The sequence below is a fragment of the Chenopodium album genome, chromosome 2, assembly GCF_948465745.1.
Source record: "Chenopodium album chromosome 2, dcCheAlbu1.1, whole genome shotgun sequence".
In the NCBI taxonomy this organism is placed as follows: domain Eukaryota; kingdom Viridiplantae; phylum Streptophyta; class Magnoliopsida; order Caryophyllales; family Amaranthaceae; genus Chenopodium; species Chenopodium album.
The window spans coordinates 13,951,933-13,966,310 of NC_137835.1; the positions used below are offsets into that span (position 1 = coordinate 13,951,933).

At 36.7% G+C, this 14,378-nt stretch overlaps 2 protein-coding genes across 3 annotated transcripts; both read right to left on the reverse strand.

The window, feature by feature from the left end:
* Positions 1-1,637: 1,637 nt before the first annotated feature.
* LOC145568836 (uncharacterized) lies at positions 1,638-2,171 on the reverse strand. The gene has a single exon (XM_081628229.1). The coding sequence runs from the start codon at positions 2,169-2,171 to the stop codon at positions 1,638-1,640; it is 534 nt and encodes a 177-aa protein (XP_081484355.1).
* A 2,650-nt stretch (positions 2,172-4,821) lies between these two features.
* On the reverse strand, positions 4,822-9,051 carry LOC145596653 (aspartate aminotransferase P2, mitochondrial-like). Of its 2 annotated transcripts, XM_081652874.1 has the most exons (4): positions 8,701-9,051; positions 6,485-6,549; positions 5,510-5,704; positions 4,822-5,003 (listed from the first exon to the last, which is right to left on the reverse strand). In XM_081652874.1, exons 2-4 carry the CDS (start codon positions 6,491-6,493, stop codon positions 4,869-4,871), a joined length of 339 nt encoding a protein of 112 aa, XP_081509000.1. In that variant the 5' UTR covers positions 6,494-6,549; positions 8,701-9,051; the 3' UTR covers positions 4,822-4,868. The 2 variants fall into 2 exon arrangements, 1 of the variants encoding a protein (XP_081509000.1); XR_014103292.1 differs by lacking the exon at positions 6,485-6,549.
* Between the last annotated feature and the right edge of the window lie 5,327 nt (positions 9,052-14,378).

The window sequence follows — 14,378 nt, forward strand, 5'->3', positions numbered from 1 at the left end:
TGCACAAAACTAATGCTTCAACTAAAATTGGAGCTGTTTATAACGTAATGTCAAAGAATTGTGTTTAGATTATACGAACTTTGCATAACATGTAGCATTTCAGAGTGTATTGAACCAAATTAAGTAATGATGGGAAGTAATACATATAACTTTATTATAAGTAAACAAATAAGTAATGTTACGGAGGGAAAAGATGAGAGCGCACGGTCCCCATACATGGTGATCTACTCGGTACGCACGCGGTCCCTCAATTTGGTGATCTATACTCGGTGATGAAGGTGTAATTAGTCGTTGATGTATGTGTAGATTATTTTAATTTTGTTTTGGTAACGGAGTCGGGTAATTTGATTCGTCTTTGGTAAAACTCCCTATTTACTATAACATCTCTTTCTTCTCTTTAATTTTGTCATTTGAGAAGTATATATATGATGATAAGAGTACATAAATAATGTTTATTTATTAATTAATAATCTATAATAAAAGTTTTTTATCAAAATATTTTCATTTTTTTGTAAATATCATATTATAGGAAGGATTTCGAGCTTCTTACGAGCTTTCGAGTCGTGTAATGAGCCACTCGACTCGTTAACATTTCGAGCCAATCTCGAGTTTGAGTCGAGCTCACTCGAGTCGAGTTTTGACCCCGTTAACATTTCGAGCAAATTTCGAGTTCGAGTCGAGCTCACTCGAGTCGAGTTTTGACCGTGTCAAACTCGAGTAGCTCGTGAGTTGTCTCGTCTCATAAGCTCCCCTATGAATTAAAATCGAATTTAAGAGCTTTGATTTAAATGAATTAAAATAAATCACTTGGGGTATCAAATGTTAAAAGGATACTTTTAACTCAAATGGAAAACCTATATAAATACAAGATGTATTTGTTAACAAATTTGTATCATCATAAATAACGGCGCGCAATCCCCCAATTTGATGATCTCTAATTGATTATTATCACTTTTTTTTTTAGGAAGTTATTATCATATAAAGTTATGTTTTATGTTACATTATTTTATCTGTTTACTTATAATAAAGTTATGTGTATTTATAAGTGTAACAATTTTGATTAGCTTTGTTTTATGTTAATCATCGAACCTATAATTCTGGATAATGTGAGCGGTATTCAATGTGTATATATATATACAATTTTTCTAAACAAATTGATTTAGTAACTTTTACGATTATACAATACAGTTATGTAGACATAGACTTCATTGTCTGTATTTTTTAAACAATTAGTCCTGCATAATAAAAGTATTAATTCTGCAATCCTTTCATAATGAAGAATGCTACTTCGATTACAATACGTTAACGAATTTCTTATAACCATACAGAAGGAAAAAAAGGGAAAAATTCATGAAAAATTGCACATGTCCAAATGTAATTGCTACTTAAGCTGTAAATTATAAGATTCTTAAATTCGGTAAAGAGCCTCCTCGATCTCCTCCTCAGTTGCCGTAAAATTAATCAAAGTAGACAAAGAACAAAAAGTATGATCATTCTCATACTCGGCTATAAACCTATTGAAATCAACTGTCCTTACCCCGGGATCAAATCTCATGCCTGAATCATTTACTTTATTTTGTTTCAAAATGTCAGCTAACATGAAGCCAAACTTTTTTTTGAAGAAAGCGGTTAGTGCATTAATTCATAGAAATAGAGTCCAACAATACATACGGAGAAATCTCATCAGGCACGAGAAACTCCCACAATTGTTCACAACCAAAAGGCACTAACCTAGCTAAGTGATGAGCTACAAAATTCCCATCACGCTTAACATGTGACCAAAAAATGGAAGAAAAACACACACTCACAGACACAATATCTTCTAAAATTCCATCAGCAGCCGCTAAAGAGAAGGAATTTTTCTTCAGCTTTGATACCATTTGCAAAGAGTCAGACTCCATAATGGCATCACTATACCCTTGCTCTCTCGCCTTTTTTATCCCAAAAAGAGCAGCCTTGCACTCAACTACTAATGGCTCCCAGTAAGCTTTAATCCTACGAACTGCAGAGAAGAGAACACGACCCCTGCTGTCTCGAGAAATAGCCCCTAAGCCCACCCATTCATCATCAGAAACAGCAGCATCAACATTGAGTTTGACAACTCCAGCTGGGGGGGGGGGGCATCCACATCGTTCTTCCAGCAGGCTCGGGACTGGGCAGAGTACCACCATAAATTTTTTCCGTATAATTACCAAAGTCAGCTATCAATTTGCTATGTCTGATAAGAGTAACATCAGCCATATCCCATTGTTCTTCAAAAACCCACTTGTTTCTTCGGAACCAAATAAATCATGTGAGGAAAATTGCTCTCTGATAAATTTCTTTCAAGATATTTTTTGCCCAACAGAGTAATACTTCCCCAAACGATTCAGACACAGCAAGATTGAGAGCCTCCTCGCAGCCACTTCTTACCCAAAGCTGATATGCACATGGACACTTAATAATAACATGTGTGGCTATTTCAATCTCGGATCTGCAGCAAGGGCAACTAGGATCTTCAATTAGATGTCTGTGGTGCAACAAGAAATGGCGAATTTTCGGGGTAGCCTCCACCTTCCACACTTCAACCCAAAATTGCTCAAAGTTGTCCAAAGGAAGAGATTTTCCTAGAAGATATGCAGATTTGACTTCAAAGTGACCATTCCTCGACCAAGCCCAAGTAAGAGAGTCATCGGGCCTTCGTTCACTGATTGGTATGGCCAAAATCGCCTGCTTATCACTGTCATTAAATGTTCTCTCGACCTTGTCAATGTCCCAGCAGCATCCCACTTCATCAATCAGATCAGCCACAGTACACAAATCATCTCTTCTGTCAGTGGTAACAAAACGACTCTCATCTGATACGAGGCAAGGGTCATCCCATATTTTGATGTTGCGACCATTCCCAACTCTCCAAAGCATACCTTCCTTAATGAGCGCTTTTGCACTCCATAAGCTCTTCCACGAGTAGCTAGAAACCGGCCCAAGTGCAGCCTCAAAAACAGAATTTCGAGAGTAGTATTTGGCTTTTAGAACACGGCTAACAAGAGAAGTTTCATTAGTTGCAAGGCACCAAATTTGCTTACCAAGAAGGGCGTCGTTAAAAACTCCCAAATCTCTAAAACCCAAACCCCCAAGGAACTTAGGTTGACATAGAGATTCCCAGCTTTTCCAGTGAATTTTTCTTCCCTTTTCATTCGAGCCCCACCAAAACCGAGCCATCATACTATGAATTTCTTGAATCAAGCCAACTGGGAATTTATAAACACCCATAAGATAGGTTGGATCGCTTGAATAAATGACTTCAAAAGGACTTCCTTTCCGGCTCTCGATAAAAGTTTTTCCTTCCAACCCTGCACTTTCTTCCAAATTCGATCCTTCACAGAAGCAAAAACCGCTTTCTTCGACCTCCCCACTACAGTTGACAAACCAAGGTATTTAATATGGTTATCAGCCATTTCCATACCAAGAATAGAGCTAAAAGTGATCCTTGACGGTAATGAAACCCCTTTACTAAAAGATACTTCCGACTTCTCCAAATTAATTTTTTGCCCGGAAGTTGCTTCATATTTGTTGAGAATATCAACAATGATTGAACATTCCTGTTGAGTAGCTCTAGTAAATAAAAGACTGTCATCTGCGAAAAACAAATGAGTAATCTCCGGACCACTCCTACTAGCCCGAGCTCCATGGATCAATTTCTTCTCCGATGCCTTCTGTAACATTCTAGAAAGCACGTCAGCAACTAGAATAAAAAGGTAAGGTGAGATAGGGTCACCTTGTCGAAGCCCTCTAGATGGGGTTAAAGAATCCGAGGGGGCCCCATTGATGATAAAAGAGTAATGAACTGTAGAGACAAATGTCATGATAGTGTCAACCTAAGCTCCTGCAAATCCCAACTTAGTCAACAATCTTCTCAAAAACTCCCATTCCACCCTGTCATATGCTTTGCTCATATCCAAATTCATGGCAATCGTCCCACGACGGCCTTTCGATCTCTTTTTCATAGTATGGAAAAGTTCAAGAGCAATCAAAGGATTATCAGTAATGAGACGTTTAGGGACAAAAGCACTCTGATTTTCCGTAACAATGCCATGGAGAAGAGGCTTTAATCTATTAGCCACAGATTTTGAAGCTAATTTATAAAGCACATTACACAAAGAAATCGGCCGAAATTGGGAGATACAAGTAGGGCCCTTAACTTTCGGGATAAGAGCAACATTGGTACGATTAATTTCACATAGGGATGTTCTACCAGAAATAATATTGTTGACAAAAACAGTCACATCATCACCAACTATATGCCAATATTTCTGATAAAAAAATAGCATGAAGGCCATCGGGCCCCGGAGCCTTACACGACCCCATTTGGGAGAGAGCAAAAAATATTTCATCCTTGGTGTAAGCACGACAAAGAGACAGATTCATACCTTCATTGACCATGGTCGGGACACAATCAAGGACTTCATCCATCAACGACTCATCAATCTCCCCTCTAGCAAATAAGGACCCGTAATAATCGAGAATTAACTTCTCAATGTCCTTCTCTCCAGAACACCACTCCCCTTGCGCATTGTTGAGACCCTTAATGTAATTTTTGCTCTTCCTTTGACCCGCCTTATGATGGAAGTACTTGGTGTTGTGGTCACCGTCTTTGATTTCGGAAACTCTAGATCGAAGAAACCAATACGCTTCATTCTTTTCATGTAAATCATCAAGGATTGCTTCAAGGCGACCACATTCGGCAAAATTAGACTGAGTACATGCCTTACATTGTGCCTCCTTTAGCGCATCTTCAGCTTCAACAATTTTAACCCCCAAATTTTCGAACGAGTACTTACTCCATGCTGTCAAATCATTCGCCACCTGCAGCAATTTGTTAGGCATACTTAAGTGACCCGAATCCTCCCAAGCCTTCCTGATGACATCCTCAACTCCATCCGCAAGCAGCCAGCAAGTTTCAAATCGAAATCTCTTCTTCTTCCCATGAACATGAAGCCAAACTCATCCTTCCAATACACCACCTAATTTTATAATAGAGAAAGCCATAATCAGAACAGATTATTTATTTTAATGCCCACATTAATTATCTTTAATCAAAATATAAAGTAGCAAAAATCCTACAAAATCAGAAAAGCATAAGCAAATAAAGTAGCAGCTTAAAATCCTCGGATATTATTTAAATCCACATGTACCCACACTGGAATTAACCTAAAAAATTAGTGTTGAGACTTGAGAGTAATAAATCATCTTAAAATACTTCTTATTACTACCATTTCCCTTAAAGAAACTCAAGACTAATCACATTTGCTCTTTGTCCTATTCCAGACAGTCACATCACCATGAAGATCACAATGTCAAAGCAATAGAAGATAAAAGCACTCAGTAGTACATTACAAGTATCCTTTAAGCTCTTTAATGATTAAAATCATTTGAAAATCCAGCAGATTATTCATGGAAAGACAAATGAAGATTATTTCAATCAGCAAAAAAGCCTTTCTACATACTACACACAAAGACCAAGTCTGACCTTCTTGACAACATTCAGTACGCAAGGCCGGAGTTCTTCGGTTTGATAGGCTCCAACACCAAGATTGAGCTTCTTTTCATTCATATTATCTTTAAAAGTTTCTAAAACACCTAAAATAGGGTCTGCAGAAGCCATTGGTATACCATCAAAACGAGAAACATTGACAGTGGAAACCATGCTAACCCGACTGAAAGACTGCAATAGGAGGACCAAACACATAAAAACAATAAGCATACAATGAAGATTAAAACCTTGTTTTAGGTAAAGCTCAACCAATAAAACCTTCCAATCCACCCATCTTCTTCCCCTAACCTAAAATGATTAGATTTATTGTTTATGGTAAAGTTCAGAATCATCCATGAACTTTGGCCATTGCTAACCAGTATCATTACACTCAAAGAAACAATTTCAGCATGAAATTAAGATAACGTTGTCCAATATGCATCATGATTCTCCCCCCCCTCTCTCTCTCCCTCTCTCTCTCTCTCTCTCTTTCTCTCTCTCTCTCCTCCTAAGAATTAAGTAAAGGATTCCCAGTGATTCAAATCCTAATTGTTGTGATAATGAGTCAACACTAACATGCTAAAGCTATATACGGATTACTGACCTCTATTCACACCTGATCAGATTTTTAACATAATGGAAGCTAGAGAAGTGTCAAATGAACAAAGTAAACATCCCTTAGCTCATAAATCAGAGAGTAGTAGTCTTTCCACTTTCCTGCACTTATCTAAATTACCCCACTTCATCCTGAATAAAGAACCCTTCTCGTTGTTATTCTCACTACTTATAGTACCTCAATCGATATACAATAACGATTCGATAACTTCACATTCATTCTATTCAATATTGAATTGCTCAACGCTTCCCCCAATAATCCCCATGCCTACCACAATTTATGTTGCACGTCAAGATATTACTGATTAACTAATCTTTATATATACTACTTGCATCACAGTTAAAGAGGAAACATACAAAGTGCATAGATGAGTGATTATCAGAAGAATATTCGATTTCAACTGATCAAATAGAAGCCAAACCTGAAAATATACAAAATAAATCATTTCCACTTATTTGAATAATCTAAAGACCACGTATAATGGTAGAAGATATAGGAGTCTGCAGTATCACACTATCACATGCCCATATTCTTAAGCCTTAATAGTCACTTAGATGAGAACTCTCTAATATCAATTGACCACCAGAGATAAAACAGACAATCAAAACCTATATTTAGAACAATGCACCTAAGGTTCCAATGTAGCTAAATATAAAAAACTAACATCTCATTCAAATCAAGAGATCAATCAAGTAAATGTTTCAGCAAAGGCAAAAGAGGATTTGTCCAGCTTGAGTATATTATTAACTAATTACCAAGATAGAGAAGTCATGCCTTGACAGAGCTCACCAAGGGGAGAATGGCTAACATTGCTCTTGACAAAGGTCAGTTCTTCCTGTGTGCATCCAAAGACTGATGCTAGGTGATCTGGTCGGGTCTAAATCTACCGCAAGTGTACGGGTCAATTACAGTAAATATAGGGTGAGCAAGGTATCGTATTCACAAGGAGGTCTACTCAAGTACCAAATTAAGAAGCTAGAATATTATTTAGACGACGAAAATATGAGAAAAGTAGTACTAAACTAAAAACGATTAAGGCTTGAAAACTAATAAAACGATAGACAATAATAAGAAGTAGTTCTAGGTTTCGGGTTTCGCCAATTACTCTCTATAATGAAATTAAACTAATTGCAGGGTTGAACATATATAATGTAACAATGATCGAATTACCAATAGTATGTAATCTCCTCTTCCAAGGTAGAAAACGCATATTTAAATCAACATTGTGTCTACTTCCGTGATCACAACAATTGAAATAAACTCATTAAGAATAGGAATTCAAAAAGACCACCCCAAGTGTATAACTATTCCTAAAATTATACTACTTGACGTTTGATAGTCCCACGAACTAGTATTGAAATTTCACTTCCGCTAATAATCCAATACCTTAAACATACAATCAATTGGCCAGATTAAGAGTACGAATTAAAACAAGATTATCAAATTGCAATTATATAAATCAAACTCAAACAAAGTAATTCAATTCATTGATAGATTATAATGGACTACATCCCTAACCTAGAACAAAGGAAATTAGCTAGACATGGAGATTAAGAAAACACAATCAATAATATATAACATTGTTAATTGCATAATCTTAAAGAGAGAAGAGTAAACTCCAATTATAGAAGTTGAACGCTGCTCAAGGCTCGTCTAGAGGCGTGGTTTGCTGATGCTTCGTCCTCTTCTCCGGCTGCTCTTCGTCTCCGTCTTTGTGTGTTCGTGCTCGCCGTGTGTGTCTTTCGCTACTGCCTCTGCTTCCCCTTAAATACAGTATCTCAATTTTGAGGGTTTTTCCTCCAATTCTTTGTGCGTGTGCAGCTTCTGTTTCTTGGGCCATTAGGGGTTGGTGGGTATTAAATCCCACTACTACTACTTCTTTTGCTTATATGTTGCACGTGAGTATATAGTGGGCTTTTGTTTCTATTGTTTTGTTTAGTCTTTGTAAGTAATAAACCTGAAACAATATGAAAGTTGAAATTTTAGTAATTCCTTTGTCAAAATCGTATATTAGGGGTATAATTAAGTAAATGTTATCAATTAAGCTCAACAAAGTAAATTTCATGATAAGCCATTAATATCTATATATAAACACATAATTTATACTCTAAAATAGAGTAAAAATGATACAATAAAGTATATAAAATATGAACTTATCATGATCCTCACTCTCAGACCAAATTCAATAATATCAACTTTGATATTATTCTAGTGTTCATGCTAGGTGATCCTCACAGCATATATTTGTTGGGTGGTCCAGTCTTGCTGAATTTGAGGTCAGTGACGGCAGCATTTTAAGGTTAGCACACACATTTATAATTCTATGCTAGGTTAGTTTGATAATACTTTCAAATTTCAAATTCTGAAGCAACACAACTATATAAGTTTCCTCAACAGTGTACAAGAATTTGTTTTCTGTAGATTGTATGGTTTAGGGTGTACGTCTGAACTATGAAGTATGAGCAGTGCTGTCTATTTATCAAATGAAAATCAAATCCTATGAATAATTCCAATTAATTAAACTAAATAAAAAAACAATCAATTTAATTGCAAAAAATACAGAAAATCTCACCCATATCCATGCTCATAATAAGGTAAATTAAAGAGAAGGGTTTCAACACCATCGAAAACCCAAGCATCCTTTTCTTCGCCAGAAACATTAGCGGACTTCGCGGATTCCAACTCATCTTCGGCGACAACTTCCAAATTTGAAAAGTAACGGTCCCTGGTTAAAAAAACAGCAATAGATTAAAGAATCATCTAAAAAAACACAACAAAAATCTAAAGAGAAAGAACCTAGACAATCGAGTTTCGGGTTATAATGAGAGAAATATACACACACGCTGAATTTTACTATGCAACCCATCAATACATACTGACCCAAGTAGGTATGAGGTGGTGGGCGATTGCAAAAGGCCCCGGAATAAACATGGACGCAAGCTCTCCACTTTCAGTGTTGAAGTCCGAGGAGAGGTTCTTACTCTGCGTGACCCCTTTGCAAATCTGCTCTACCTTGGCAGCAACTGTTTTTTCTGCCTTCTCATATTCAGCAAATGTATGAGCTTTCTTGATATCTTCTCTACTATGCCACTGGGCATCTAAATAACCGCATACATACATTAGAGACGAAAAATAGATTAGATATAAGCTGATATTTAGTCGCAATCCATTAATCAGGTATAAACAGTTAATTGTAAGTTCTTACCTAAGTAATACTTCCTCTATTTCTCAATACATAAATCGTTATGACTTTCATGATTACCAACGAATAACTTTGACTCTTAATACCTAATTTTTAAAAAAAAGATATATATATATATAAAGTTAATACATTAAAATTATACTGAGATTAACCAAACAGTTATAATAGTTTTTATTTATTTTTACTTATTAGTAATAAAATGAGGTCCTATAAGTAGTCTAAAAAATCATCAAGTAATAAAAGAAGTATTGAGATCCTACTTTAAGTTTCATGTCCAAATGAGGAAGGCAAAAGAAAGATAATACAATAATAGGAGAAAATGTGGCAAACCATACCTTCCAATTCATCCTTATCCATAGTTATTTCAAGAGATCTCGCATAAGCAAAGAAGCCTACCATCAACTGGCAGGGCATGCTGCTTGGCCCAACTGGAAAAGGTCAAAAGTTCAAGTTTGTTAAGCTGAGACAAGAAACTGATTGCAGAAATTTATCTGCTATGATCATTAATTCATTACAGACTTACAGTATGACAACAACAACAAAAAAAAAAGTTAAATAGGAGATGACTTTTACTCAGTGTAGACACCCAAATGTGTCTCCCCAAAACCAAACCCAGTGATGAGTACCTTGCACGTCGAATCATAATCGAATGAAGTGAAAGTGTGGAAAGTCTAGTGTTGCGGAAAGTTTTATTTTCTTTTCTCTTCTCTCGGTTTTTGAAAAGTTATTTTAAGAAAACAGCCAATCCAGTTTTGTTGGTCCATGATATGGGTCCAATAGTAGTGTAGTTGGATGGGGCTTGCAAAGACCTTTCCAACGATATATTATAAGCCCAATTCCGATGAATATTGAGGAAGTTATGGCCAATTTACCAAACTGGGCCCGGTTTGAGCTTTATATGCGGCCCAATGATCTAGAGGAGGGCCTAATATGATTTATCATTCCTAATGTAATTAGGAATTGTTTTAGTCTTCTAGAATCTTCTATAAGGTTCTTTTCATTCCTAATTCAATTAGCATTGATAAATTGACTTTTTGTTGACTTTTCAGAGTTTTAATCAAAATCAAATAGCATTTTCGAGGAAATTATATGATTTTATCCTCCAGTACGTCAAACTTATCTGATTTTCGAAAACGCGTTGGAAATAGGCTTGGCGCTTGACCCCAGGCCTTGGCGCCTGGAACCAGGTCTGGCGCTAGCCATTGGCGCCTTGCGCTAGTGTTGGTGCCTGGCGCCAGCTAGCCAGGGTTGGCGCCAGCTCTGTTTTTTGTGCGTCTAACTCTGTTTTGTTTAATTTATCTTTTTGGCTGATCTTCTCTATAAATATCGTATTAAAAACTCCGTTTTCGATCATCAATTCTCCTCATTCATCTACATTCACCAATTCTCACGATCAATAATCATCTACATTCATCTACGATCAGTTTTCTTTATTCCTTCAATTCTTTCTTTCTTTCTCTAAACTTTGTTTTCACATACAAAATTCCGCATTCACAAGATTTAGAAACACCTAGCCATATTCGAAGTTGTCTTCGCCCTAGACGTGAAAGGTTTTAATTTATGAGGGTTTGGTCCCAAATCTCTATTTCAATTATTTAATTTAATTTAATTGTTTATTATTTTCCTTGAAGTTACTAACGCGTGTATTTTGTTATTAGAAAGAGGTACGAGGCATCAAAGTAAGTACTTTAATGGTTTTAATTGATATTATGATGTAGAAATCATGTTTACATTGTTCTTATGATATTCCTAGTATCATGTCTAGGGTAACTTTAATATTAAATATGATTATTACGATGCTTCCTATTTTCTTCCTAATATTTATGATTGTTAGTATCATGTTAGGGTTAAAGATTTGATTTTTATTGCTTAGTGACATGCTAGGGTTTGTTATTAATCTTGTTAGTATCATGCCTAGGATCTTGCTATTATTATTATGCTTTAATATTAACATGAACATGATTATGAATATTATTATTATGATTATTACAATGATTGATTATTTATTATGTTGCTTGATGCTTATTTATTTTTATTGTTTGATCACGCCTTTTATGCATGTTAAAGGGAATTTGTACTTGTAATCACGCTTAATAAGATAATTAATAATCTTGTTTAGGGTTAATTTGATTATAAATTCAAGTGATCGCCAATAATAGATTTATTTGTGCATTAATATTAAACCAACGTAGATAAACAAGTTTAGGGTTAATCTATTGATTGCATGTTAATTAGAAAGCGCACATGAATACGATCAGAATAAAGTAGAGGCCTATTATTAGGGCAGGTTCAATCTCTTTTAGGTTGGATTTGTACCTTCATCCCCGAACCCTTATTTGGTTCTAGACCTTATGGAGTTGATGATCTCTTGGATCGTTAAGGGGTGTAACCTTCATCCTATGAACGGTTTACAAGTTCCTAAAACTTGTTGGCGACTCTTTTGCTCTATCTTCTTCCCTTTTGGACGCCACCGTACTTTAGTGTATGATCACAGTGGGGTTCAAGATAGTGGGATTCTAAGGCTTGAATTTATTCCCTACAGTTTTTTGGCGACTCCATTGGGGAGGATTTCTATTTTAATTCCTGAATTTGTTTCGGCAATGATTTAGAATGAGTGGATGAGACTTGAAACGTTCTAAGTATTTCATGTGCGTAATTTTGATTAACATTATTGTCATATGCATAAAAAAAGATCTCATTGGAAAGACCATCCGTAATGAGTTAAAAACATAGGATTTTACACGTAGGAAATTTGAGAAATATCTTTCACAACTAAGACCGAAATAACACCGCGCGAAACTGGAAAATTTTATCGAGCACAGAAAGCTGCTGAGGCATGTGGAAAGTAGCGTCAGGGGCCAGAGCATTGGCGCCAGTATTTTAACCGTAGCGCCAGACGCCAGCCTTGGCGCCAGGCGCTACAGCTAAAAGCTGGCTCCAGTCTCTGTTTGCTGGCGCCAATTTCCCCCAATACCGAGCCAGAAATATGCGTTCTAATTTTGACCAGTTTTTCGTATTGTTTGCTCGATCCTACTTCCTGATTCAATTTTTTCTAACTTTTTTGAAACCCATATGTGTTCTACATATGGACATAACTCTCTGGGAATTCATGCTCCATATACCCGATTGAACGCTCCGTGCAACAAAGGGTACATCCGAGATGTTGAATTCACCAAACCATGGAAGCGAGTTTTTTTTCTAAAACTCGCGGTGTCCCATCCACTCGCGCCAACCCTTCACGGTTAAGCTTCCGCGCGGTGCATCCGGACAATTAACCATGGACCCTCTTTGACTAAACCATATCTCAAACTTTAGAGAACTAGAGCCATGGTTAGGTTGCAAACGCATTGCATCATATTGTGCCTACTTGACTAAGTGTGCATTATTTGTTGTGCATATATATTCTATGTTTCTCTTAACCGTTTGTTGACTTGTGTTGAGACTAAATAAATTAATGGCTTAAAGAACTTTGCCTAATTAATTAATTGATTAATTAATTTGAGTCATTAAAGTCTAGTATTTTAATCGGATTTGACCTAGTACGACTTTAGGCATACCCCAATTGACTAATAACACCGAAAACAGTCCTAGATCGAAGCTCCAATATTGGCGCCAAGGTCTGAGCTGTAGCGCCACATTATGGAGTGTAGCGCCTGACGACATCTCTGTCGCTTGGCGCCAAGCTCTACGATGTGACGCCAGTCCTGTCGTTTGGCCGACAGTTTGGATTATTGGTCGAGTCATCACCTAGAATCTAATTAATCAGTTTGCTAAATAATTCGGTTAAATTTTGCTGTCAATAGTACTTATTTGAGTCAATGATCGAGTTTAGACACTAAGTCCCATGGTCTTACACAAGAGTCCAAGCATGTCACTTACACTCAATGAACACACCAATACACATACTTTGACCATTTTTAAGAGAGTCTTATGTGCGCGTTTTTCCGTCATTTTTTTAGGGGGGTAAGTCGGATATTAATCCTCCAATAAAAAAAAAAACTATACTTATGTCCCTAAAAATATGTACATTATTTTTGCCAGAAAATATGCACCCTTTTTTTCTTTTTTCTCTTTTCTTCCTTAAAATAAATCGTAAATTCAAGTTGATTCGAGTCGAGTAATTAAAACGCAAAATGGTTTAATTTACAGCGCGTGGTCAAGAAAGGAAGGACGGTTAATCAAAGTCAACCTCTTCGTACAAGTCCAACTTTTCGACAAACCCATAGCTCGTAAGAGGAAAGCTAAGACTATAGCAACACAAGAAGAGGTCAATGATCTTAAGAACCAACTGGCTACCGTGATTGAGACACTAAAGCTTCTCGCACTCAAGATCGATGATCCCGTGAAGCAACAACAGATGGACCTCATGCAATAGAGCCTAAGCAAGTTGTCTAGCGACTACAAGTTTCAAGAGCTTACATCACAAGGGGTCTCGGTGGACAAAGAGCTTCTTCCGCAGAAGTTCAACGCCAACGACATCCCAAAATTCAGAGCAATTGACAACCCTTACTTTCATTTAAGATCATTTGAAACAATAATGAGTATCAAGGGTATTGATAAGAAAGTGTTCCCCTCTCTGTTCTCACTATCTCTCGAGACCGTTTGCCAACAATGGTTCTTTTCTCTCGAGAAAGAAAAGACCTCTACTTGGGATTCCATAGCAAACGCTTTCGTTGATAGGTACAAGTGCAACATTCAAGTCGAGACTGACCATAGGGAACTTGAAATCCTCAAACAGAAAGAGAATGAAGGCTTCACCTCTTTCTTTAACAAGTGAAGAGAAACCTCAGCAAAAATGATTGAGGTGCCAAGTGAAAAAGAGTCTGTGAGACTATTCATAAAAAATCTCCAAGAAAAATATTCCACGCATCTCAAATATCAAAATAATCTCCATACCTTCAAAGCCATTTATGACATTGGGATCAATATTGAAGATGACTTGGCTAAATTAAAAGCTGCCAACAATAACTCCAACAGTGGCTGGAAAGGAAAGAAGAACGACAATCCATCTTCTTCCAAAACCGCCCACTCAAAAAATGTTAGCACCT